The sequence below is a fragment of the Nelumbo lutea genome, chromosome 6 (genome assembly GCF_056320005.1).
Source record: "Nelumbo lutea isolate HS-2025 chromosome 6, American lotus-T2T, whole genome shotgun sequence".
In the NCBI taxonomy this organism is placed as follows: Eukaryota; Viridiplantae; Streptophyta; class Magnoliopsida; order Proteales; family Nelumbonaceae; genus Nelumbo; species Nelumbo lutea.
Window position 1 is genome coordinate 12,004,353 of NC_142689.1, and position 26,533 is coordinate 12,030,885.

Consider the following 26,533-nt stretch of genomic DNA (forward strand, 5'->3'; position numbering starts at 1 on the left):
CACTAGGGTCGATTTCGAGCAATTATGCCGCAAACCAGGTGAGAACATCTAAATTATTAAGTAAAAAACTTACTTGCTGTATTTAGAGCGGTTCACTTATCAATGCACCGATCTGGAGAGTCTTGGTCGGCTCGGTCTCAGAAACCGGTATGTGGACCATCTCTTCTATCGGGGCAGCTCGCTTCTTGGTGTAGTCTACTGGTTGCTCCAGTTCGACGTCTTCTACTAGTTTTGCCTTTCCCTTGAGGGTAGCCACGTAGCACTGACGGGATTCGAGCTGAACACCTTGTATGACCCCTACTCCGTAATCTGTTAGAAACTTCATCACGAGATAGTAAGTCGATACTATTGTGCGTAAAGCGTGTGTAATGGGCCGACCTATAATTGCGTTGTAGGGGGATGGAGTTGTGACCACCAAGAATGTGTGCTTGAACCGTACAATATTCGGCCACGTGCCCGCCTCTACTGGTACTATGACCCGACCTATAGGCCTAACTTCTTTTTCGCTGAGTCCTATTAGTGGTGTATCCACTGGTTCAGATTGCTTTGCTGTAATTGTAACTTGTCAAAGGTTCCTTTGAAGAGGATATCAACCAAACTACCTGAGTTCACCAAGATCCGCTTCACTTCAAAGTCATTGATGATCAACTTTACGACTAGGGCATCATCATGAGGATACTGAATCCCTTGAGCATTGTCCTGGGTAAAATAAATGGGTTCTTTGATCCGATGTCGCTTGGGTGGGTTCTCTACATTGTGCTCTAGTTCTCGGACTGAAGTCTTTCCTGTCGTTGTTGTGCACCCCGCTACAATGGATCCTCCAGTATTCATATTGATCACCCCACAGATTGGTCTTTCTTCTGGTAGCAGGCGAGGTGGCTGCTCATTCTGCTTCTTGGTTCCGGGGTGTCTTTCTTCCGATCTCCCTATCGGTCCCCCTGTCCTTTCTCCCCATGGTCCTGATGAGAGTGACAATAAACATTCAGGTTCTTGGTCGTTGGGTCTCTCCATAGCTTAGGTGGCCATCTGATGATGGAGGAGTCTTTAATGGCCATCAAGATCTCTCCTAACTTCGCACTAAGGGGAGCATAGTTGGTTCTCTCCACTGGTAGGGTCCTAGAATGCCGACCCAACCTATAAATTCATGAGGGGGACTTACTCCTCGAGCTTGGGGACTTGCTCTTTTTCCTTTTTCTACTTGTTGCTTGTTCCTTCTTCCTATCTCTTTCTCTTTTAACCTTGCTGGTTGTTGGTCTTCTGGTTTATTTCCTCTTCTGTATTGATGAACTGATCGGCCGGCCTAAGGAACTCGGTGATGTTCTTCGGCTTGTTTGCCATGACGTGCCACTTGAACTCCGTATGAGTAATTCCTTTATGTGCTGTGGTGAGGCGTACTGCTGGATCAAGGTCTAGTATCTATAGGCATGTCTCGTTGAAGTGTTTGATGTAGTTTCGAATTGATTCCCTTTCCCTTTGCACCACGTTCAGAAGGCTCTCCTATGACTTCAGGCACTTCTTATTGGTGATGAAGTGGGCCGTAAACATGTCTGCGAACTGCGCCCAGCTTCTGATGGAACCTGGTGTGAGGTTTCTATGCCATGTCCGAACTACTCCTTTGAATGTGGTGGAGAAAGCCACACACATGAAAGACTCGTCGGCCCCAACGAGATGCATATGTGACTTGAATGCATCTACTTGATCTATTGTATGACTGGGCTTCACTAGTGGATTGTTCCTTGCTGAGGAACCGCGAGTCTTGCGACGTCACCGTTGTTGGTTCTTTGGTGGTGTAGCGTTTGTACTGCCAGCCTCAGTGTGGTCAGGTATCTCGATCTTGCTTCAAATGGTGGGGCGAGGTGGTTCAGGGGTTCTTCTCGCTGTGTGTCCGGTGTTGGCTGTCGTGGGGAACTGGGGGGTCTCCTCTCGAGCCCGCACCTCAGGGCCCCGATCTGATGATTAAATTATCTTGACGTGGGAATTGTTGACTATGCCTCTCGGGCTAGCTGGGTTTGTGCCTATCCTTTGAGTTCTCTCTTCGGGAAGCAAGGAGAGTACGCTAGTCACCTATATACCCCGTGGTGGGGTCTGTCCCAAGGGAGTACCTGTAAAGTTCTCTCACTGTGGGGAGGAGACTGACAGACGTTCTGATGAGCCTGGGGCTGATTCTGGTTCTGAGTCTGCCCTTGATGTTGATTTGTTAGCGGGTTCGGTTACAGTGGTGGGAACTACTGCTTGTACTGTTGATAGAAATAGTACTGCTGAAACTGCTGGAATTGGTGGATCTATTGCATTTGAATCTGCACCGTCCGGACGCTTTGGATGCCCGACCACGAGAATCACAGAAGGCTCCGAAAATGTAGCGTTCACTTGGGGGAGTGGGACACTCACCTGTTGGGTAGTGTGCGGCACGGACAATGATGGAACCCTGGAGACAGTCAGGGCGATGGTGAACTGGCCGATGGTCACCGATGAACCCTTGGGAGTAACTGTTTGCTGCTCTTGCCCCCTAGTGACGTCCATGTCGCTCTTTCTGTTGTGGCTGGATGATGCCATTGAGGCTGAGATTGGGATTGAGATTGTGACTAGGACTGGGATGACCTTTCAATCGTTCCCAGAGATAGTGCCATATGATGATGTGCGATCTGAAAGCTCATAGCTAGAAGGTTGCCTAGATGTTGTTCGCGTGGTGAGCTGGATCAAACTGCAAAATAAAGACAAGAGAGATTGGGGTGGATAACGTGGTGAGGTAGCTCCAATGCTTAAGTTAGTATTCTTGATATGGTTGCGAGCTAAAAGCTTGAATGCAAATAATTGCGCGTACCTGGGCCCTAGAGGGGTTGATGCCCTTATATAGTTGAGCTGCCGTGGGTCTCATGAAACGATTTTGGGATCTTTGGCTTGAGTAGATGAGATCCATTTCCACTTTAGACAGGGAGTAACTCAGTCAATGAAGTCTATCGTTACCGCCCGATTTGGGCAGGTAGAGGATAAGGCCTACTGTTGCCCGATGTGATCCCGGGAGATTTGGAGTCCGTTGAGAAGCTTTTGGAGTCGATTACGTGTCACTTTGATTCCTGGGCCCTGAACTGGCTTAGGTGCCGAGGTACCTCTATACCGAGGTGACTCTATGCCGAGGTGGCTTTGTACCAAGGTGACCGAACACCCGAACTCTAAAAATTGCTGACTAAGCTTTTCATACTGAATTGTCATACTAATTGTAGATCGCGTCCACGTGACCTTTGCTTAATAGGTGGTGCCGAATTATCCCTCATCATTTCGTTACTTTTTTTCTTCGAACCAAACACATCCTTAGTGTTTGATCACTCCCATCAACCGAGGAAAAAGGCTTGTGATTGGCGGTTGCCACAACCCGTTAGGATTCCAGCTTCCTAACCCTGAGCGGACTGCGGACACCCATAAGGCTTCCTAACCATGTAGCGGGAACTAGAACTATACTACGTACACCTCACCACCAATTGCCTTCAACGCGAATTTCCATGAATGGGTCCCATTCCTTCATAATTTCTCTAAAGATGAGACACGTGTTTATAATGCCAAATTTAGCACAGAAAAGAATACATCAGTAAACCACCGAAAACGTTAGGTGGCACGAACTACACGAGGACGTTACGTAACGCAGTGGTACATTTTAGCCAGGTCCAGTACAATTTATCCATCCTGTGCACCAAGGTGGGCAGTACCCTCCTCTCTCCTCTCTCCTCTCCCTCTCAGCCTATCAGATCCAGCACCCTTCTCTCTTCGTCGGGCGTCTCTGAGGCTCTGACTCTTTCCTTTTCCCCTTTCTGGCTGTCATGTTTCCACGTCGTACAAATCCAACACGTACGATAGATAACACAAATAATGCATTCACTGGAAAACTCTACGATCACTCCACGTGGAATTTTCTTGCTGATCCACGATTGTAAATACAAAGTCAGTCTTGCTGTCACTACATGCACACAGTACTGTATCGGACCGCTTGGGAGGTGAAGCGGTTTCCCATGTGGATGGCAAGGTTAACGTGGCGTGCTTGGGTAGATCGGGTTGGAAGGAGGCGAGGTTTAGTATGACGGGGATGACACGTGACAATCAAATAGGATATAGCTTATAGGTGCGATCAGTCGCATTTTCTCTCTCTTTTTTCCTCCTTCCGACCGTAGGAGGAGCGACTGAGCCAGAGCTTCTTCGCTTCTATTGCTTTTTTGTCTACTTTTTATCACTCTTCACTGACTCTATCTCTATCTCTCTTTGATGGCTTTGGAAGAGGAAGTGCAAAGGGATGAAATTGGGGTTCTGTTGCAGAGGGTAAGCTCTGACGTCGCGGAAGACAGATTATCCGGTTCTTGCTCATCGTCGTCGTCGTCATCGGCGGCGGTGGCAGAGGGGGAGGCGGAGATGGAGATGACGCATTCAGGTAACGGTTCAAAATGTAGAGTGGACCGGATGGTGAAGATTGAGCTCGATGCGGCGCGAGCTTTAGCTGATTTTGCGCATTTAGTGCGGCTTGAGAGCGAAAACCCTAGCGGTGAATCGGGCGGGAAGTGGGGGAATAAAGGGAGGAGGTCGAGGAAGAGAATTAAGAGTGAGCCTCCGGCGAGGGACTTGGGGAGCGTGAAGTTTCAGTATTCTAAGGTTAGGTCCTTCGATCCTGTTCGGGTTTCGTCGGATCTTTTCCTTGGGCCTTCTTTGTTAAGTTCTTTTGATATGTTTTTAAACTGTTTTGATATGATTGGATTTGCTTTCTGTATATATTCACTATGGTTAAGTTGAAACTCTCGGACTTGTGCGATAGCTCTGATTTTGCAGGTTCTCTATATGTTCTGATGGAGATTCCGTGGTAGGTAATGAGAGGTAAAAATGGGTCCGGTTCTTGTTCTAGGCACGTACGCGGGGATGGGGAGATTGATCATATGCGTGGAATTAATTCCATTTACCTTCTTTCCAATTTAGCTTGTTCCATGCTTTTTTTTTGGTTCTCCTTTTTGTTTCGATGATAATGGAATTTCTTGTCTCCAATGTCCAATCCATGCTAATGTGCTTTGTTGTCTCGACCCAAGTAATTATTGAATGCTTGCTGGTATATTTGAGTGTGGCCTATGTGAGTTAGTGATTTAAGACTAGTGCATCATAATTGGCAGCCACTTGGGGAACATGCAGATTTTAGATGAAACCTAGACCAAAATGAGAAGACATTTTAATTATATTAGATTAGATATAATTGCCCATAACAGAAAAAGAAAGAAAGTTAACTCTAACTGGGTAACAAGTCCTTTTCTCCCGATATAACTGATCAAAAGAAACACAAACATGATACTGAGAGAAACGGAAAGTCTGGATTGGAAATTATCGAATGATATCATCCATGGTTTTAGTTAAGAGTCCTAAGGGCACAGGGAGTTTAATTCCCTGTCCTTGATGTCTGCTGCTGTATCTTAGCGACTTGTGCTTATCACATTTTAACCACACACTGGGTTAGGCTGAATACGCAGAGAGAAAAAGAAGATTATACTCCTTAATCATTTACCATCATACATCAATGAGCAACTGTAACCAGAGTTCAGACAAGGGCGCAATTGGGGGATCCAGGCCCCAGGGCTCTGTTGTAAATCTGTAATTCCTGTTTTGTATGTTTCTTTTTTTGTCAGCATTATGCTGTTTTGTTTGTCGTGTTCCTGCTGCCTAGTTTGGAGTTTGGACAGGCAAGGATTCCTTCACTTTTTTAATAGAAATTCTGTTAATTCATCAAAAAAATGCAAGTGTATATGATATATTAAATGTAATTCACCAATATGCCTTATTGATAGTGTTGACGTAATCGATCCTCTTAGCTTGTATTTTTATGTATAGAATTGAAGTTATCTTTCTTTTATCACAGGATGATACTATGTTAGATCAGAGGCATCATACCCAAAATGCCATAATAGAAACAGTAGAAAAAGTGAAGGTTGAACAGGATACTGGAATACCTAGATCAAATGCTATATTGTCCACAGGTTGTGCATCATTTGTTAGAGGCAGGTCAAAGCGAAATTTGACTGAGGTACTGAATATTTCTAGTTCTCACACATGAAATTCTTCCAATATCCCATATTTTTGGCTGAAGTTAGCTCCATGCAGGCTGAAAAGGAAGCACGGAGATTACGTAGGGTATTAGCAAATAGGGAATCAGCTAGGCAGACCATTCGCCGTAGGCAGGTAGATATGTGCTCATTCAATAATAATATAATATTTATGCTCCTTTTAGGAATTTCTGTTTCGCTTGTTTGGTAGTATTTTGTTTTTATTTGGTAAATAAGGTAATGGTTTTTTTGATGAATAACTAACAGAAATTTTATTAGTACATGCATTAGGAAGAAATATACTCATGCCCCTTACAGAAATTTCTGTTTCACATGTTTGGTAGTATTTTGTTTTAACTTGGTAAATAAGGTAATGTTTTTTTTTTGGTTTTTTTGATGAATAACTGACATAAATTTTATTACTATATGCATTGGGAAGAAATATCCAATGGTATTGTTATCCACGACTAACATTACCAGATAAAAAAGAAACAGAAAAAAATAGCGAAACAGCAGTACAATTACACCACCCGACTCCAAAACAACCTGTCCCTTGTGGCCAAGGTTTAAAATTTCGATACGACATGCTCGATACAGGGCATATCATATCGTATCTTTGAAAAATCGATAGGGGATATCCATGGAAATCGGATGTTTTGTCTTTATTCATGCGTATCGGACCTGTATCGGGGGTGTATTGAGGCATATTGAGGGCGTATCGGTAGCGTATCAACGAAAAAGATACAACAAAAAACTAAAAAAAATTAAAGGGGGAAAGCAAGCTTCTTTTCCCCGAAATGAGCCTCCTTTCACCCCCAAGGTCCCAAATGACTCAAAAACTCTAAACTTCATTCCTTGAGTGCTAGATTTGCAAAAGTTTGCAAGAAACAAGTGTGAATCATTAATTTTTTAAAAATATTTTTCAAGTTTTGAAAAAAATATGGCAAAAATAGGTAAGTTTTATCAATCTTTTATAATATCCTGTGATTTCTTTTTTTTTTTCTTGAATGTTTAAATTTATGTTGACCTGCATTTCTTACATTCAAAATCACAATTTTTTTTTGTGTTATCAGTAGATTTATGGAAATTTCATGAAGATATTTGGAGAAAATATAAACTAACAAAAAATTTGAAAATGTAAATTTTTCTCTGCCTATACAGACTAAATATGTTTTAGATCTATGGATTTATCTATCATATCCATAGAGCAATTGAAATTTCTTCTTTAATTTTTTTTTTGATTTTTTATATTTTTAGAATTAAGAAATAAATATTAATTAATTATATTTTTTCATTTGATCACAACAATTGAATATATTATAATTCTATGGATGATCTATCATATCCACAGACCAATTAAAATTTCTTCTTTAATAATTTTTTTTATTTTTATATTTTTAGAATTATTTGATCACAATGATTGAATATATTGTAATTCTATGGATGATCTATCATATCCACAAAAAAATTGAAACTTTTTCTATAATACTATTTTTTGAATATACTATATAATGCTTATATATTTTTTATAATTTTTGGGAATAAATAATAAATAATAATTATTTAAATAATAAATACTTATTAATTATATTTTCACATAGAAGTTGTGCCAATGCATGCTTTATGGTTAGATAGGAGAGTTGGGTTTTTCTCATTCCGTAAAACATTAAAACTTAAAAATTATAATTTATAAATTATAGTTAAGCATAGGATTTTTAATGAAATTGTAATTAGCTATAATATATTTCTTCATAAAACCATTAAAATATATTAATTTAATGTATACACACCACATTGATGTCTTATATTTAGTGTTGTTGATGTATTTTTATGATTTATTAAAGTATTTATAGTGTTTCCAAGCATATCTATGCGTATCTTAGTTTTTCTCCGGTACGCATGTGTATCCAAGGCGTATGCCGATACGTCTCTTAAAATTGCCTTTTCGATACACTTGGCATTTCCGATACTTTGAACCTTTCTTGCGTCTCCATGTTTTGCCAATACATCAGACCAACCCATATGCAGATCTTGGAATCCATGATACAATTACTCCTAGATCTCTCTTTTTCTCTCTTACAAACACATACTAGTCACTACATATCTATACTTCAAAGGAACTGGTTCCCCCTAATCCAACATAGTACTACCTTGGAGTCCCTTTCAATGGTCAGATTTTTGAGATTCATGGCTTTGGCTTGTTTCACCCCATCCAAAATTGCCCACATCTCTGATTTTCAGTGAGTCTCCAACTATGGAATCTAGGGACAAAGCCACAATATTTCCGTCATCATTTCTAAAAACCCCTCCAATACCCACCAAGCCAGGGTTTCCTAGGTTGAAACTATCAAAGTTCAATTCCACGAACATGAACTTGGAGGAGTCCATCTAATAAGGGTGGAGTTTTAATTGTAGAAGAATAAGCCACTATGTTCCAATTTTTTATGATATCTTCTGTAGAGAAAGGAGAAAAAACTCCAATTACTTCACCCAATGTGCAACTTTGATTTATATATTGTTCGATAGACTTCTTATTGTTGAACAATCAGGAGTTTTGTTCCTACCAAACCACCCATAGAACCACAGTTTTTATGCATCTCCACATGATTTTGCTTCATCTTTTGGGTGGACTAAAATGTGCATTCGAAAAAAGAGCCTTCTTAGATCTGTCGGTGCTGTCCATTTACATCCAAACTGTGAAAAAAGTTCCTCATAGCATTCACTAATTGGTAGGAGATTAGTAAGTGAAATGTATTCTCCCCATTTGCTTTGCAGAGAAGACATTATGGAGATAGGTACCAAAAAGACGTTTTCCTTCGCAAATTCTAACAAGCATTGATTCTATCATGGTAGACCTCTCAACAAAAGCCCTGATTTCAGGTTGGACAAGTCCTTTCCAGATGGATTCAAGAAGGAAGTTTTGGATTTCTAGAGAGGGCTTTGCAAATGGAGGCACAAGAGAAAGAACACAATGGTTCTAAGGTCCAGATTTGTATACGGAGTGATAGGATCAACAAGAATATTTCCAAGTAAATTAATCAAGGGAATAATCTCCAAAGTTTGAAAGTCCCTGATTCCCCTTCTCAAACCCAAATTCCAAATCACACCATGAATAGACATGGAAGAGCAATTGGAGACCATATAATCTTTATTCAAGGCAAGAGAAAAAAATTGTTGGAAACAAATCTTTTATAGTTTGTTCCCCTCACCAAATCTTTCAAGTAAATTAACCAAGGTAATGGTTTATTAATTGAAGAAGAAAGTGGGTCCATGTACAAAAAGTATTGTATGCTGGTATCCACATGCACATGATAACTTATATAAAGAACATTTTATAGATCAAAGGAAACAACTTTGCCAAGCTCTCATGAATATGGATCTTGATTTGTCTTTTCGTGCTCATCTAAGGCGTTCTCCAAAAATGACGAATTGCGCCCTAAGCCAAGGATCAAAGTATCAGTATCGGGTATCGTATCGGATAGTTTGGATATGGATATGGATACAAATATGGATATGCTTTGGAAACACATGGATACGGATGAAAGATATGAAAACACATGGATACACTAGGAAAATGATACATATTTTGTAAATACATCAATTACACTAATTTTAAAAGTCAAAATAATCACAAATAAAGCATAAATACATAAAGAAATATATTACTAATACAACAAGATACATAAATATTATACAATTTTGTTGATAATCCAACAATCAAGAGTTCAAGACTCATATTATATGGTTTTTACAAAGTAAAACATGCACAAAACCATTATTATGTTAAATTCTATAAGTCCAAGATACAAAACATATGGAATTGGTTCTCTTCTTTGTTTGGTTACAGATGGAACTCCCCCTTAGGTCTGCTGAACCTTTTTTACTTTAGCTTCTTCCGACAACCAAGGAAAAGGGGCAAGGTAATGTGGAGAATAACAAGAGCTGCCATCTATGGTCAATTTGGGAAGAGAGAAACAATAGGATCTTCCTAGGGCAAGAAAAATCCAAGGAAGCATTTGTGGAGGTTGTCACCATCAAGGTTATGCATTGGCTGAAAGTACATCATCTCTTCAAGGATTTTCTCCTCAATGGACTTAATTAGAAATCGGAGTGTTATAGTTATACCCTCGCCTTCCTCCCCTGTGGTACAAGATTGTTGAGTACCACCGCCTCAGTTCAAGGTGAAACAAAACTTTGATGAAGCTCCTTGGGTAATCCAGGTTAGTTTGGAGTTGGGGGTGTGTACAAAAACGAGGAAGGAAAAGTCTTGACCCTTTACTCGGGCCCAATTGGGGTGGGAGATTCATTAAGGGCAGAGGTAATGGCCTTACTTCAAGATTTGAAACTGGCAAAACAATGGGACATGCAACAATTAGAAGTGGAAGGAGACTCCAAGCTGGCAATTGGGTGAATGCATACTGGAAACCTGGGAGTGTGGTCTCTTAGACAGCCTCTAAGAGAGGTTATTAACTTAGCAAGGGAGATTGGCGTGCACTTTAATTGTGTAAGAAGGTCAGCAAATGGAATGGCTGACACTTTAGCTAAGCAAGGAGTTACTAGGGAGGCTTTGTTTTGGGCCTGTTTGTAAGTTTTTGGTTTTCTTTTTCCATCCATTTTGTGGGTGGTAAGCCTAATCTTTTCAATTATCTAATGAAAGTTACCGTTTCCTATAAAAAATTATTATATTTTAATTACTATAGCAATTTTTTTTTTATGAATGAAAATAATTTATTTAATCAGAATATAAGACAATATAGGAAACCCATGAAGAGGCACGGGCTGTTACCTCTTCTAACAAAGTATTACATCACTTAAGAACCGGATAAGCAGAAATAAAATTACATAGCAGCCCAAAACAAATGATCCCTTGAAACCCCTTGCTTAGCTAGTCCATCCGCTAAGGAATTTGTTGATATTTCTACCCAAAGAGAGGTAACTGTCATATTTCTTGTGAGCCAATTGACTTTCCTTAATAAATCTCTATATTGCTACATAGCTGAAGCTGGCTTTGTTAGCCATCCCACAACAATTTTAGAGTTTCCTTCAACTAGCAAGTGTTGAACTCCTAACTGTTCAGCAACCTGGATGCCTTGTACAGCCGCTAAGATCTCTGCTCTATTTGAGTCTCCTATTCCCACAAGGCCTGAAAACAAAGCTAGGATGTTTCTCTCTCTTATCTCTCAGCACCCCTCCTATCTCTGAAGGGCCTGGGTTTCCTTGGCTACTACCATCAAAATTCAGCTTTGCCCAACCTTCAGGCGGAGGCTTCCACACTATAGCTGCCTTGTCCCTCCTAGTATGACTAGTGGCTACTGCCTTCCAGTTACTCCAAATGTCATCAAAGGAAAACGTATGAAAGAAGTCCAAAGTTAGCCAATGAATGGCTCTAGTCAATATACAATCCTCAACAGTTTGTAAGCTTCTTTCCTTTTCTTTGAACACCCTAGCATTCCTTTCTTCCCAAATTGTCCACAAGGCTGTTGCTGTAGTACATCTCCACATCATTTTTCCTTTTTTTGTAGGCCACGCAAAACAAGAAGGATTGAACAATTGACTTAATTCTAAGGACAGATTCCACCTGCATCCAAACAAAGAAAATATCCAACTCCAAATAGCAATAGAAAAGGAACAAGATACAAATAAGTGGGAGCAATCCTCACCACTAGCCTTGCAAAGTACACACCAGTTAGGGGACAAGCACATGAAAGGCCTTTTCTTCTACAAGCAATCCAGAGTATTGATCTTTCTATAAAACACCTCCCAACAGAATATTATAATTTTAGGAGGAACAGGTCTGAACCAAATCTCCTTAGCAGGGAAACCCAACTGTCCCATGGAAGGGCAAAGGGACTTAAAAAAGGCAGCACAAGTGAAAAAACCTTTTGGATGAGGGGACCAAGGTCTCACATCCGAGCGAAGAGGGTCCAGAAAGACACTGCCAAGAAGAGACAACAAATCTGAAGCACTATTAAGTTCAACATCCCTCAAACCTCTCCTAAAACCAAAGTCCCAGCTTAAGGAAGAGGGTGAAGTAATAGAAGGAAGAAAATGAGAAACGATTTTTTCCTTGTAAAGGGAAAGAGAATAGAGAGCTTGGAATTTGTCCTTAAGGGCAACGGTACCCACCCAAGTATCTTCCCAAAATAAAATAGAGTCACCAAAGTTGACATCATACTTGACCAAGTTGAGAAATTGAGGGAAGACACTCTGAATTTCTTTCCAAGGAGATGCCAACGTAGCTTGACGTGATACACCCGCATCCCAACCATTTTCCCGTCTTCCATGTATACTAGCTATCACTTCTTGCCACTCTCTCTCCCTTTCTCTAGGCCACCTCCACAACCACTTTCCTAAGAGAGCTTTATTTCTTTGAGCTAACCTTCCTACTCCTAGTCCACCCTCCTCTTTACTCCTACAAACTATTTCCCAATTGATTAGATGATCTTTCTTTTCCCAATTGAGCTAACCTTCCTACTCCTAGTCCACCATCCTCTTTACTCTTACAAACTATTTCCCAATTGATTAGATGATCTTTCTTTTCCTCCCCAGGCTCCTACAAAAAAGATCTCATTATCCTCTCCAACTTCTTAGTTTCCCTAATAGGAATCCTAAAGATAGAGAGAAAATAAACCGATAAATTTGTTAGGTAGCTCTGAATAAAGTCACTCGATCCCCTATGGAAATGTAGTTCTTTTTCCAAGAAGCTAATCTTCTCTCAAACTTTTCCACAATTGGGGTCCAAAATATACTCTCCTTTGGGTTAGCCCCTAAAGGGAGACCTAAATACTGCAAGGGCCAAGAAGAAATGGGACAACCTAAGCAATCCGCCACAAGCTGCAAAGTCCTTTCATTCAGATTAATCCCTACCACACAACTCTTATCTAGGCTTATCTTCAAATTGGAGACATTCTCGAAGTGTTGTAACAATGCTTTGAGATTTCTCACTTCCCGCTTGTCACCCCCTTCACAAAAAATTATGATATCATCGGCAAACTACAGGTGGGTTACTCGGACATTGTTCCTTCCAATCCTCCAGCCTCTAACTTCCTCTTCCCTTTCTGCTTTAGAGATTAATCTACTGAAGACATCTGCAACTAGGGTAAAAAGAAAAGGGGAGAGAGGGTCACCTTGTCTAAGGCCTCTACAAGCTGGGAAAAAGTCTTTCACCACCCCATTAACCAAAACAGAGTAATGGTAGGAACTAATACAACTCTTTACCCAATTGCACCATCTAGCTCCAAACCTACAACACCCTAGGATCTCTTGTAAAAAAACTCCAATCCATAAGATCATAAGCCTTCTCCAAATCTAGTTTACAAACGAAACCTATATGAAATTTATAGCAATTATTTTCTATTTTTACTTTTCAACATTAACAAAAAAATCCAATTAAATATTAAATTTTGAAATATTTGATAATACCAAAATTACTATCATATGAAATTTTTAATTTTTCTAAGATACATATATTATTATCATATTTTTACTTTTAATCTTAACTAAAAGTATATCAAAATTATTAAAATTTCTAAGATACATATCATATGAAATTCATAATTTTTAATTATTAAAGTAACGATTCCATTGTTAACATTTTTATTTTCTTTCTTTATTTTTCTGAAATAACAAATCATTTTTTATATAAATTTAAATTAGTGGATTTGATTAATTCAATTTAATATTGTATTCTTGAATATTTTGTAAACAAAAATTTCTATTTTTGTAAATAATAAATACATTATATTTTAGTCTAAATTAAAATATCAATGAATAATTTATAAACAAATATTAAAATTTGAAGATACATATAATGTACAAATTTATGAAATTTAAGAACTAAAATAATTATCTATTATCAATATTATTATTTGTATAAATTTATTGAGAGTAAAAAATAATTTTTGATATAAATGTAAATTTGATAAATTGTTTACTTCATTAATGCTTATAAAATAGTAATTTTTAATATTATTTTTTATTTTAAGTTAGAATTATTGAACATAAACATATGTCTTTGTCTAGGTTCATGTTAATGTTAAAGTTAATAAAGTGTATTTTGTTTCACTTAGTATCACAAGTTGAATGATGGCATAGTGGCTTAGAATGGTAGCGTGAAGTGGCATGGGTGCTGAGACTTGAGTTCAAATCTTCATAAGAACATTTTATAAACAACACGAGATGCACGAGTATCAGCGTGTATCGGTCTGTATCAGCCAATACGGTGCAATACACACTGATGCTGGTTTGTATCTTGGCGATATGCACGTCTGGACGTGTATCGTACCAGTCGTAGCATATTCCGTATCCGATCTTACCAATACCGATACGATACACCCGATATAGGGCTTATCGTATCGATATTTTAATCCCTGCCCTAAGTGTAGTGTTAAGTGGGCAAGGGTTTGCTAGGATGGTTCTCGTAAGGGACTTGCCATGGCAACACCCAACCATGGGTGTCAAATAGACAAGGGTTTCCACATCATTTTGAATGTGGGTGGGTAAAGAAGCTAATCCAAGAAACATGACTTTGTTAACCATTTGGAATGTAATAGGAAAAACTATGGAATTAGTAGACACTATAAATAGGAGAAGGGTTAATATTGCATGCCTACAAGAAACTAAATGGAAGGGTAAAAAGGCTAAAGAAATCGATGGCTACAAATTATGATATATGGGAGAGGTGAATAATAGAAATGGTGTAGCAATAATTGTAGATAAGGGCTTAAAAAATGAAACTGTAAATGTTAAAAGAATTGGGGATAGAACAATTTTAATTAGACTTGTTTTAGGTGAGAAAGTCATTAACATAATTAGTGTTTATGTACACCAAGTGGGTTTAGAAGAAAACATTAAAAAGGAAATTTTGGGAAAATTTAGAAGGATTAATCCAAGAAATTTCAAAGGAATAGAAGTTTTTTATAGGAGGAGACTTAGATGGGCATGAAAAGAAAGAAGTATAGGATGTGATATGGTTACATAGAGGATTTGGATTTGGGGAGAGGAATAAATCAAGAGGTGTAATATTAGATTCTGCAGTAGCTTATAATATGGCAATTTTAAACACATTTTTCCAAAAGAAGGATGAACACTTGATAACATTTAAAAATGGATCAAACATAAGTCAAATTGATTTTTTTCCTTAGTAGGAGAACATAACGAATGATGTGTAAAGATTGCAATGTTATTCTGAGAGAAAGCTCAACAATACAATATAGATTAATGATGGTAGATGTGTGCATTAGGAAATGTAAGCAAAATAGGGAAGAAAATAGGTGTGCAAGAATTCGGTGGGAAAACCTAAAAGGAGAAAAGCTATCTCAATTTAGAAACAAGTTGATAATAGAAGGGAATTGGAATTTAGATGGAAACATTATAATGATATTTGGCTTGAAATGACAAACAATATGAAGAAAGTAGCAAAGGAGGTCTTGGGAGAATTTAAAGGGAGATAGAAAAGTACCAAAGAAACTTGGTGGTGGAATGAAGAGATTCAAAATATAACCATACAAAAACGAGCATGCTACAAAGAGTGGCAGAAAGATAAAAAATGCAAAAAATTGGGTAAAACATAAAACCATAAGGAAGTCAAAAGAAAATGGATGAAGCTAAATGTAGGGCTTATGATGGGCTTTATCATAAATTAGGCACTAAAGAGGGAGAAAAAAGAATGTATAAACTAGCAAAGCTGTGATAGAGGTTGTAACCTTAATGGTGACATTGGGTGAAAATTTAAAGCTCTTTGCTGACTTTAAGGTTGAAGATTCCTTCAGCTCGTAGGGACTAATAGTTTACTATTCCTCTAGAAGACAAAAAGTACATGAGGCCTGGTCACCTCCATGTGCTGGATGGAAGTTGAACTTTGATGGTAGCTGCATGGTCAATCCTGGACCATTGGGTATTTGTGGGGTAATCAGGGAAGAAAATGGATACATTCCAGCCATGCATTCAGGCCCTGTTCAAAATGGAGACGTGGTGAGATCAAAACTGATGGCAGTAGTGTATGGAGTAGAGAAAGCTAAAGAAATGGGAATGACAGCCTGATTATTGAAGGTGATTCAAAAATAGTTGTGGGCTGGCTGAAAAAGGGGGAAGGAGTAATATGGCAGGTAAGAAATGAGTTCAGGTGCTTCAAACAGATATCTAAAGACATGGTGACCCAAATAAAGTGGATTAGGAGATCTGCAAACAGTATGGCTGATGGTTTAACTAAACAAGGAATTCAGAGACAATCCATGTTTTGGGCTGTTTTGTAAATATTGGGATAGTTCTTCTTGGGATTGTTATCTTCGCCCATAACTTGTTGTTGTATATCTTCATTTTAAAATTAATTGAATAATTTTGTGGTGCTGATAAAAAAAAGCAAAGCTGAGGGAAAGGAAAGGCAAAAATTTAAACCATGTTAGGTGCATTAAAGATGAAGACCAAAGATTCTTGGCAAAAGATGAGGAAATCAAACAAAAACTATTTTGAAAAATTATTAAATGAACAACAACAAGAGGGTGCTAATGTTGGAGAAGCTAGCAATACTAATAGTGTTAAAGATAATACATAACCTTTGTAGAGTTAGACCTACTGAAATAAAAGAAGCACTAAATAAGATGGAGGGAAAGACTTTAGGATTGGATGGGATTCCAATAGAAGTGTGGAAAGGTATGAGAGAGGTAGGATTATTATGGCTAACTATGCTATTTAATAAGCTACTAAGAGAAAATAGGATGCTTGATGATTGGAAAAGTAGTAGTATGGTGTCTATATTTAAGAACAATGGTGACATACAAATTTGTAATAATTATCATGGGATTAAACTCATGAGCAACACTATAAAACTTTGGGAGAGAATAATTGAACAAAGATTATGACTTTAAACAAGTGTAGCGGAGAGCCAATTTGGCTTTATAGCAGGGAGATTGACCATGGAAGTTATATTTCTTTTTAGACGATTGATAGAAAAGTTTAGAGAGAAAAGGAAAGATCTTTATATAGTGTTCACTGATCTAGAAAAAGGCTTATGATAGAGTTCCTAGAGAGATCATATGGTGGGCCTTAGAAAAGAAAGGGGTTCAAAATATATAGACCTAATTAAAGATATGTATGAGGGAGCAATAACCAATGTTAGAACACTAGTGGGAGAGACTTCAGATTTTACAGTTATGATGGGTCTTCATAAAGGTTCTACAATTGGCCCTTATCTATTTGCACTAATCATAGATGAATTAACTAAACATATTCAAGAAGAGGTTCCATATTGCATGTTGTTTGCAGATGACATTGTTTTAATTGATGAAATTAATGAAGGATTAAATGCAAAATTTAGCTTATGGACAAATGTCCTAGAAACAAGAGGTTTTAAAATAAGTAGGACTAAATAGAGTATATGACACGTAAATTTAGTAATAATATGAGTGTAAATCAGATTTAATTGCTGATGGGTTAGCCAAGCAAGGGGTGAATAGGGGATCTTTCTTTTGGGTTCATTTCTAATCTTGTAGTTTTTTGTTTTGCTAAAATGGGGGAGTTAAGAAAGTTTTCCTCCTCCCTCTTGTAACTAAAGTTTCTTGTTCTTAATAAATTCTGCTGTTATTGATAAAAGAAAATATGAGTGTAAATCAGGAAACACTTTGGATTGGAAACTAAGAGATAACTAAATGTGACCATTTCTGGTACCTTGGTTCAATACTTCATAACAAGGGAGAGGTCGACGAGGATGTCACCCAGAGAATTAGAGCAAGTTGGGAAAAATGGAGGGGTGCATCCAGACTTTTGTGTGATAGGAGAATACTGCTTAGATTAAATCTAAAGTTTTATAAAACAGTTATAAGGCTAGCTATGTTGTCTGGATAGGGTGAGGAATCGTATCTTCATATTCCTGAACTAATATGTACAAGAGAAGGACCTCCTTAACCACACTTGCTACTTAGAGAAGTGTAACTCCTAATTGAACCAGCACCAGACCATCTTACGCTATTTTAAACATATATCAACTTAGATCAAGCAAATGGCTTTCATAAGCACCTTTTTAATTTTCATACATTTTCTTTAATCTAGGTAATGCTTTGTTTCCTATGTCCTTTTTTTGTTCTATTCCTATATTTTGTGGATAATGCAAATTAGGTTCAGTATATTCATTTGAGCCTGAATTCTGTGCCTTTGTGCCTTTGGCATATCTTGGTTACATAATTTTCATGATGTACTATTGTGTGATAATATGCTTTACAGGATATTCATATTACTATTACCACAAGTGTGTTTGCCTTTCTATGAAGGCAAAGTAATTTATTTTTTAAAGGACTGATGATTACCTGTGATCAAGGTTAAAAGAATCAATACACCCTGATATGGTGGAAGGGGTGTATTGGTACTTTGAACCCACACTTTTTTTTTTTTTTTTTTCTCAAAACCTTTTCAGAGGGGTTGGTTTAAGGCATGCCTATCCCTTGAAATGGGGTTTGAACCCAAAAGATCTGTATTTCACGTATCAACAAGCCACCGATACGACATGATGTACCTGATATGGGACATACCATGTTGAAATTTTGAACCTTGCCTGTGATTGCAGCCTTATGGAACAAACTGATGATGTGAATGCAAGAAAGATAAAATAGAAAAAAACTATATATTACTAGAATATATTAAATTGTAGAATGAGGAATATGATGAAAAGCTGGATAGAGTGATTTAGTAGCTAATAGTTGCTCCAATTTTAAGCAAATTGCAGAAAATCACTCCATAATATATGGATGGTTGATCTGATGTACTTGAGTAATGAGCCAGATAAGTTTTCCAGGAAGCATTGTGATCTGCAGGTAGAGCAACGGATTGGAATGAGAATATCAATGTTATCTTCGCGATATCTGTCAACCAATTAAATGAATATGTTATTAACATTTTATATATTTGGTCTGTTATCTATACATGATAGACATAGAAATGGAACTTGGCAAAAAGTTTGTTAATTTGATTGGTCAACAATGGTACAAGTAATATCCTTTTCCTTTCTGTGGAATAATTATATGAGATAAATTAGAGAATCTAATACACTGTTATTTCATTTTTCATGTCTTTTTTTTAGTAAAAGTATTTCATTTTCTATGCCAATAAATATAATCTGAAATTTGTGTTAAATGCCTATTTTATTTTTTTATATTATCTATGAGATCGCATTATTTGTTTTAATATAATTAGATTCTCCTTATGTTCATATTTTTTATCAGTCCTTGTGATCATTCTCTTATCCCAGGCCATGTGTGAGGAGTTGACAAGAAAAGCTGATGATCTAGCACGGGCCAATGAGAACATGAAGCGGGTATGTGGTCCTGTTAATTCAGTATATCCTTATCAGAAGCATTTCTATTTTATGGGCATGATAAACAAAATTCGGAGAATTAACCAAGTATATGTGGTCCTGTTAATTCAGTATATCCTTATCAGAAGCATTTCTATTTTATGGGCATGATAAACAAAATTCGGAGAATTAACCAAGTATTTCTATTCTTTGCACCACATTTCAGAGCTTTGCTCTACCCCTTTTTTCTCAATCCATATTGTCCTTGAATTCCTTTCCTAGGTTAACGTCACGACCATTTACTGAACCCATTCACATTTTTGTGACACTTTTACTGAGAGAAGGAAAAGGAATTGGCCGTGAAAGAATATAAGTTGCTGAAAGAAAGAAATGAACAGCTAAAATCACGGGTAAAACTTCCACCTGATGCTGTATATAATGTCTATTTTTTCAACATTATAATAATTCTTATAGCTGATCCCTTGCATTCTGCAGATAGCCAAGAAAATAAAGGCTGCAGTGCAAGGAACACCAGAAGAAACTGCATCAACCCATGTTGAGATACCAGCACCTTCAGCTTCAGAGCTGCCATTTCTCATCTACAATGGGCTCCCATTTCCACCTTTTATTTGCCCCTCCATCATCCAAGCGTTTAATCCTATCCAAATGCAACCTGTTCATGCTACCATGCTGCAAGATCAAGTGCATCCCAGCTCATCACATGAACAAGGAAACACCCCATTTCCTAACGAGCCAAGAACTCCCTTTTATCTATTGCCATGTCCATGGTACTTCCCTCTTCCTGACCATAGAAATCACCCCCAGCCTCACCCCATGGCCTCATCTGGCTCGAGGGATAAACAAGAAGATGCTTCTAACAATGACCAGCGTGATGGGGAATCTTCAAAAGAAATATTAAATGTAGATAGCAACAACCCATCTTTAAACATGGAAGTCAAAATAGATGTTTCAAGTTCTACAGAAGCAAACTCTGGGAACAATCCTCCTGAAATTGAATTCCCGACAGCTGGAGGTCAGACATTGGGACCTTATCCTCAGGGAGCAATACATATGCCTTCGCTTCATAGATGCACCCGACGTGCTTCTGCTGCCAAGGGTGAGAAAGAGGTCCATCCGCATTCTACTTGCACAGATGAACCTGTTTCTTCGACAGCTAGTCATGCTGCAAGTCCTTTGCGAGAAAAGATACATGCACCTACAATGCACTCGAGTAAGAGACTGGTGGATGTGGCTGTTGCAGCTGCAGCTCGAAAGAGGAGGAAGGAACTCACAAAGCAAAAAAGCCTCTGTGAGAAAGAGGTCCATCTACTTTCTACTTGCGCAGATGAACCTGTTTCTTCCACAGCTAGTCATGTTGCAAGCCCTTCAGAAGAAAAGATGCAGGTACCTACAATGCACTCGAGTAGCAGACTGGTGGATGCAGCTGTTGCAGCTGAGGCTCGAAAGAAGAGGAAGGAACTCACAAAGCGAAAAAACCTCCTCTGTAAGAAAGAGGTCCGTCCACATTCTACTTGCGCAGATGAACCTGCTTTTTCCACAGCCAGTCATGTTGCAAGCCCTTCAGGAGAAGAGATGCATGCACCTACAATGCACTTGAGTAAGAGTCTGGTGGATGTGGCCGTTGCAGCTGAGGCTCGAATGAGGAGGAAGGAACTCACAAAGCAAAAGAACCTTTGTAAGAAAGAGGTCCATGTCCATCCACATTCTACTTGTGCAGAGGAACCTGTTTTTTCTACAGTTAGTCATGTTGCAAGCCCTTCGCAAGAAGAGATGCATGTACTTGCAATGTACTCGAGTAAGAGATTGGTGGATGCGGCTGTTGCAGCTGAGGCTCAAAAGAGGAGGAATGAATTCACAAGGGAAAAAAGCCATTGTGAGAAGGAGGTCCATCCACATTCTGCTTGCGGAGATGAACCTGTTTCTTCGATAGCTAGTCATGTTGCAAGTCCTGTGCGAGAAAAGATGCATGCGCCTACAATGCACTTGAGCAAGAGACTGGTGGATGCAGCTATTGCAGCCGTGGCTCGAAAGAGGAGGAAGGAACTCACAAAGCTAAAAAACCGTTCTGAGAAAGAGGTCCATCCTCATTCTATTTGTGCAGATGAACCTCTTTCTTCCACAGCTAGTCATGTTGCAAGCCCTTTGCAAGAAAAGATGCATGCACCTGTTAGACTGGTGGATGCTGCTGTTGCAGCTCTCGCTCGAAAGAGGAGGAAGGAACTCACAAAGCAAAAAAATCTTCATGGTCGGCAAGAAAAAATGCATGTACCTACTAGACTCGTGGATGCTGCTGTTGCAGCTGTGGCTCGAAAGAGGAAGGAACTCACAAAACAAAAAAACCTTCATGGTCGGCAACTACGGCTACATTGTTGAGGGCTTACAACAACCTGTTTCTTGGAGCTTGATTTGTGATCAGCATCTGGATCTGAAGTGACTTATAGATTTGATTCTAGTGAACAAGTGTGCCACTAGAATTTTAAGAGATTGTAGAATACAGCACGAGTCGAAGATTTTAATGGAACAGCGGAGATTTTGGTTACTTCGAATGCATGTGAATTGACCGTATAGTTTATTCTTTACCCGTGGAGGCATCAATTTTTTGAAGGAGGCTGTTCACTGTAACAGAGCGTATCGCCATTTTATAAGGCTTCAAAATGGAGTTGGGAAAGGGATTAGATGGGAAGATCCGAAGATTTAAAGGAATGATCTCTGCATATTTTCTACCTTCCAAGTTCCAACAGCTGTTGTGTAATTTTTTGTGGGAACTACAACTCTTTTATTAATTTGCAGTTCTGAATGATTCCAAGTTTTGCCTGAGCTATTCTGGTTTCCTATGGCGTTCATCAGTTCTGCAACCGAGCATGGTCATATCTCTTGCATTGCATTGTATAGGCCCTCGCTATTTTTGGTAGCAGCCAGCAGCCTCACCCAGGCTCCGAGTTGGACAGAAGACACGTCAATCTGGTTCTGGTGTGGGACCAGATTTGAGTCATTAGAAGTGTTCACCTATCGGGGCTGGGGGATAATTTTGGGTTAATGGGGTTTAAGGTGGCAGCGGGTCAACTGTTTCTGGACCTTCTGGTAGGTAGGACTGGGGTAGCCTGGCGCTTCCAGTTTCTGTCAAGTTGTCAGTCTTAAATCCTTGGAAAATTTGAAGAGCAAAAAGTCGTAATCTTTGAATTTATTATTTTATGACGAATCTTAAGGGTCAGTTTGGAAGGAGTATAAATGCAAACATGAACAGTGCAAACATATACAAAATATAAGGTTTTGTACTTTAAGTATTTGCATTTGTTTTCTTCCAAACTGAGCCTAGGAATTCATATGTTTTTGGACCAAGTGACAGGAAATTTCTCAAAGACGTCAAACAAAGAACAAACGAGAAACTTGGAACACTTGGTTATTGCTATTCCGCTTTGTACTATGGGTTCTGTGATAAAGGCCTATCTGTATTTTGTTTTGTTACAAAGACCCCTTGTATTATGACCATCAGGCAAAGACACCCTTCCTTTGATTTCCATTGAAACAATTGGAAGAAAAACACTCTTCATCTCCCCTGACTTCACAATACACGAACAAACCTCAATTCTTGCTTCTCAAGCCTTTCTTCATTGGCCGCTCAAAAAACCACAAATCCAGAAGAGCTCTTCAAGCTCTCCCTCCAAGGTGCCCTTACCGAGCTCTGTGAGAAGTTGTTATCGGCTTCCAAGATCAGTGACCTTAGGGCATGGCTCAGCGTGGCAATCACAAATGAGCAGTCCTGCTTAGACGGGCTACAAGAGTTGAACAGCACCACCGCTGCAACAGTGCTTGAAGAGTTGAGGGTAGCAATGAAGAACTCAACCGCTGCAACAGTGCTTCCAATCCATCGGAAGCTATTGGATGTGGGGTCTGACTCTGATGAGTTTCCGGCGTGAATGCACCCTGGTGACTGGAGACTGCTGTAGGAGACGATTCCGTGGATCCGATTGGTCATACATTCACACACACAATCTATTCTCTCTTTTCTTGTCTTTGTTCATGGACTGTTGTTGTAGGCTGGAATTGCATTACCAACAGTACGAGTTGTCCTTATGGATGTACTCCAAGTATTCGAGATGGCGCTCGGTTGGGCTGGACAGAGTAAATTAAGTAAGATATTTCGTCTTGCCAGCAGGGAAGAACCCCGGGTCTGGTTGAGATGGAGAGATGAGCCTGGAATCCTGAGCTGGATTCAGTAGGGGACCATCACCACTTGCCTGAAGTACGCGGCGGCGGAAGACCATTCCTCGAGGCTGAGGTGGTCGACGTATGAAGTGGACCAGGAGCAAATCCCAAAACCAAGGTCAATATCACCCCACCTTTCAATTTCGTTTCTTCTCTCAACGAGCGCCAAGCGGAGCGGCGGCCATTGCAAGAACCACAGAACCATGATAACATTTGAACGGTTGAAAGAGTTGGTGCTCTCTGTTTGTTGGTTTTGATTCTTCAACTACAAGGTATGTATGACCAATCGGATCCACAGAACCATCTCTTGCAGCAGTCTCCGGTCACCAGGGTGCATGGACGAATTGATCTATGGTGTCTTCAAACTGGGTTTGGCAATCACACAGCGTGGCCACGAGAAGAGGATCGCCGTTGAACTTGGGGATAAGCTTCGTGGGTAAAGAAGCGAGCTTTGAGAGCTCGGTAAGGGCAACTTGGAGGGAGAACTTGAAGAGCTCTTTTGGATCTATTGTTTTCTGGGCAGCCAGGGAAGAAAGACAGGAATTTTGTGTATCTGAGTAAGGGAAGATGAACAGTGCTTTTTGAATATTTATTATAAGGGTAATTTGGACATTAAAACGGCGGATTTCAACGAAAAACTAGCGGAATTGTCGCAAAACAAAGTACAGAGGGTTTGTGACAGATCCCACAGTACAGGGGGTCTTTATAATTTACCCAAACAAAACAATCTGTATATTCTTAAGTGGTGTTTGTTATTGTTGTGAGCTGTGCTGTTTGCTTTTCGAGGCAGGACATGACACATACACAACTGACAACACCACACCCATTGAAGTGTTGCAAAGAGAAATTACTGAACCAGTGTATCAGGGGTACATATGAATGGATGGGCTATTCCAATCGGATGTTTCAGATTATTTCCAGTGTACCAAGCACATTCGACTGACTAAGCACAAGGTTAGCTTCATGCTAATAAGGGTTCCTTCTCTGGCAAACTTGTTACCTGGAGCTGGAAGAAGCATAGGATTAAGCACATGAATTCTGTTTCAGATTATGTGCTCAAGATCCAGTTATTCTCCAAGAGTTATATATTAACAAAAATAAGTTAAAATACTCATTCCACTTTGATGCAATAACTTTTTGATACATTATCACTTGTTGAAAACGATATTCATTACACGAGGGTTGTTGCAGTCTGAATCTGAATCTGGATAATAAATAAAGAGAAGGAAAGAAGATGAACCAAGGCAAGCGACAAATTGAGCTACTTCAAGTAATGTCCTCTTTTATTCTTGTAAGTCAATATCAGACCTATTTTGCCAGGCTTCCCTTGAAACTATGGTATATTTTCTTGAATTTGGGTAGAATACTAATAACCTCTGTAAAGGTGTATCCTTTCAGTCTTGGCTTATAGGTATATTCTTTTGAGTCTTTTCCAATACCATGAATCAAATGACTTTTTTTCTAGGTAGGGGTGCAATTCGGATTGGCCCAAGTTAACATTTTACACTAGGGCATGGGCTTCAGATCAGGTCTATTCAAATTTTGATAAAATCTCAACCCTAACCTCTACTTCTAAGTCCTAAAAAACCTTTTCTCTTAGAAAACCTATATATTACTTAGGTTTTAGTCCTCATTAAATCTACCCTTTTCCATCCACAAACCCCTTGTTCATCATTGTTTTGGCTAAACTATTCAAATAACAGTCAAAATATATATTTTTAAACTAAACAAATTTCACACATATGAGATCATAACTCATTTATAGAACAAAAATTATATGTTTTTAAACTACGAGAGTTGGGCATGTAGTTCAAGGACATACCAAAAGAATTTGAGGCTTGGTGTCTCTATGGAAAATGCCAATGCTACAATGTATAGGCCAATGCCCTGTATATCTGCCACATCCAAACTCAAAATTAGAATCCTGAGAAATAAGTTTTCACAACATTATATTATTTCTAGTCTAGGAGAAAAAGTAAGGTTATTACAAGAAACTTACAAGTAAATCCCTTATAAAAAGTAAAACCAAAATGGAGAATGCAAAAGGGAACAATAGCAAGATAAAAACACAATCTTTGGGGTATTGAGGAAATATAATCACAGAAAAGGCAAAAGGGTGGGTGGAAATTGTGGCGAAATGACTTAAACCTCACGTAACCACTGGTGTCTTTCTCAGTAGTGGGAAGACTGAGGACTTGTTCATTTCCTCTTAACTCTTATCTCTTAAGAGGAATTTTACAACTTTAAGAGAAGAATGGGTGTTATTTCCTCTTGTCTCCTGTGTCTTAAAGAAAAATCTTACAACATTTTGTTTTTCAATAATACTCCCAAAATACAAACAATAATTCTCATTTATGAGGTTAAAATGGACATTTGACAATTTTCAAAATTTCAGAATTCAGAACAACATTCTTTACATTTAGAGTTGAGAGGAAATAAATTTTATAAATGTCAATATACCTCTTAATGTAATTAGTGCACTTTCAGATGTCAAATGTTAGAAAAAATAAATAGGCCCTGAGATTTAATAGATCATTCCCAACCATGTGAGATCATTTGTGGTTGCCAAAAAATTTGGATTGATGTGAAAACCCACATTCATGTCCCTTAATCTTCTTTGAATCTGATCTATCAGGTTCTCACTGCTCTCAACCTTAAGCAAAACCAAGAAAAAAATTAAACAAATCTAACAGAACTGAACCGATCAAAATCAACGGACCATAAAACTACCAGCGGTTCACGTTTGTGGTTGGGTTAGACCCCAAGCAGCCACTGGTGTCTTCCTTTGTAGGAGCAAGAAGACGTCTAGTCATATCGTCATCCCCAAACCATATGAACGGTAATGCCCTCCAAGCTAAAGGACCATAAATAAAACGAGATAAAAGAAAGAATGAAAAAACCGCTTGTGAGGTAGGGTTGAAGGTCAATCCAAGACCAATCCCAAATGTGCAAATCTTGTGTTTGA

General features: G+C 38.8%; 1 protein-coding gene across 1 annotated transcript; it reads left to right on the forward strand.

Moving 5' to 3' along the window:
- The first annotated feature begins 4,131 nt into the window (after positions 1-4,131).
- LOC148847353 (uncharacterized) lies at positions 4,132-22,183 on the forward strand. Its single transcript, XM_088952385.1, has 6 exons — positions 4,132-4,632; positions 5,876-6,040; positions 6,118-6,195; positions 19,297-19,362; positions 19,686-19,751; positions 19,837-22,183. The coding sequence occupies exons 1-6, from the start codon at positions 4,252-4,254 to the stop codon at positions 21,733-21,735; spliced, it is 2,655 nt and encodes an 884-aa protein (XP_088808511.1). The 5' UTR covers positions 4,132-4,251; the 3' UTR covers positions 21,736-22,183.
- The last annotated feature ends 4,350 nt before the right edge of the window (positions 22,184-26,533 follow it).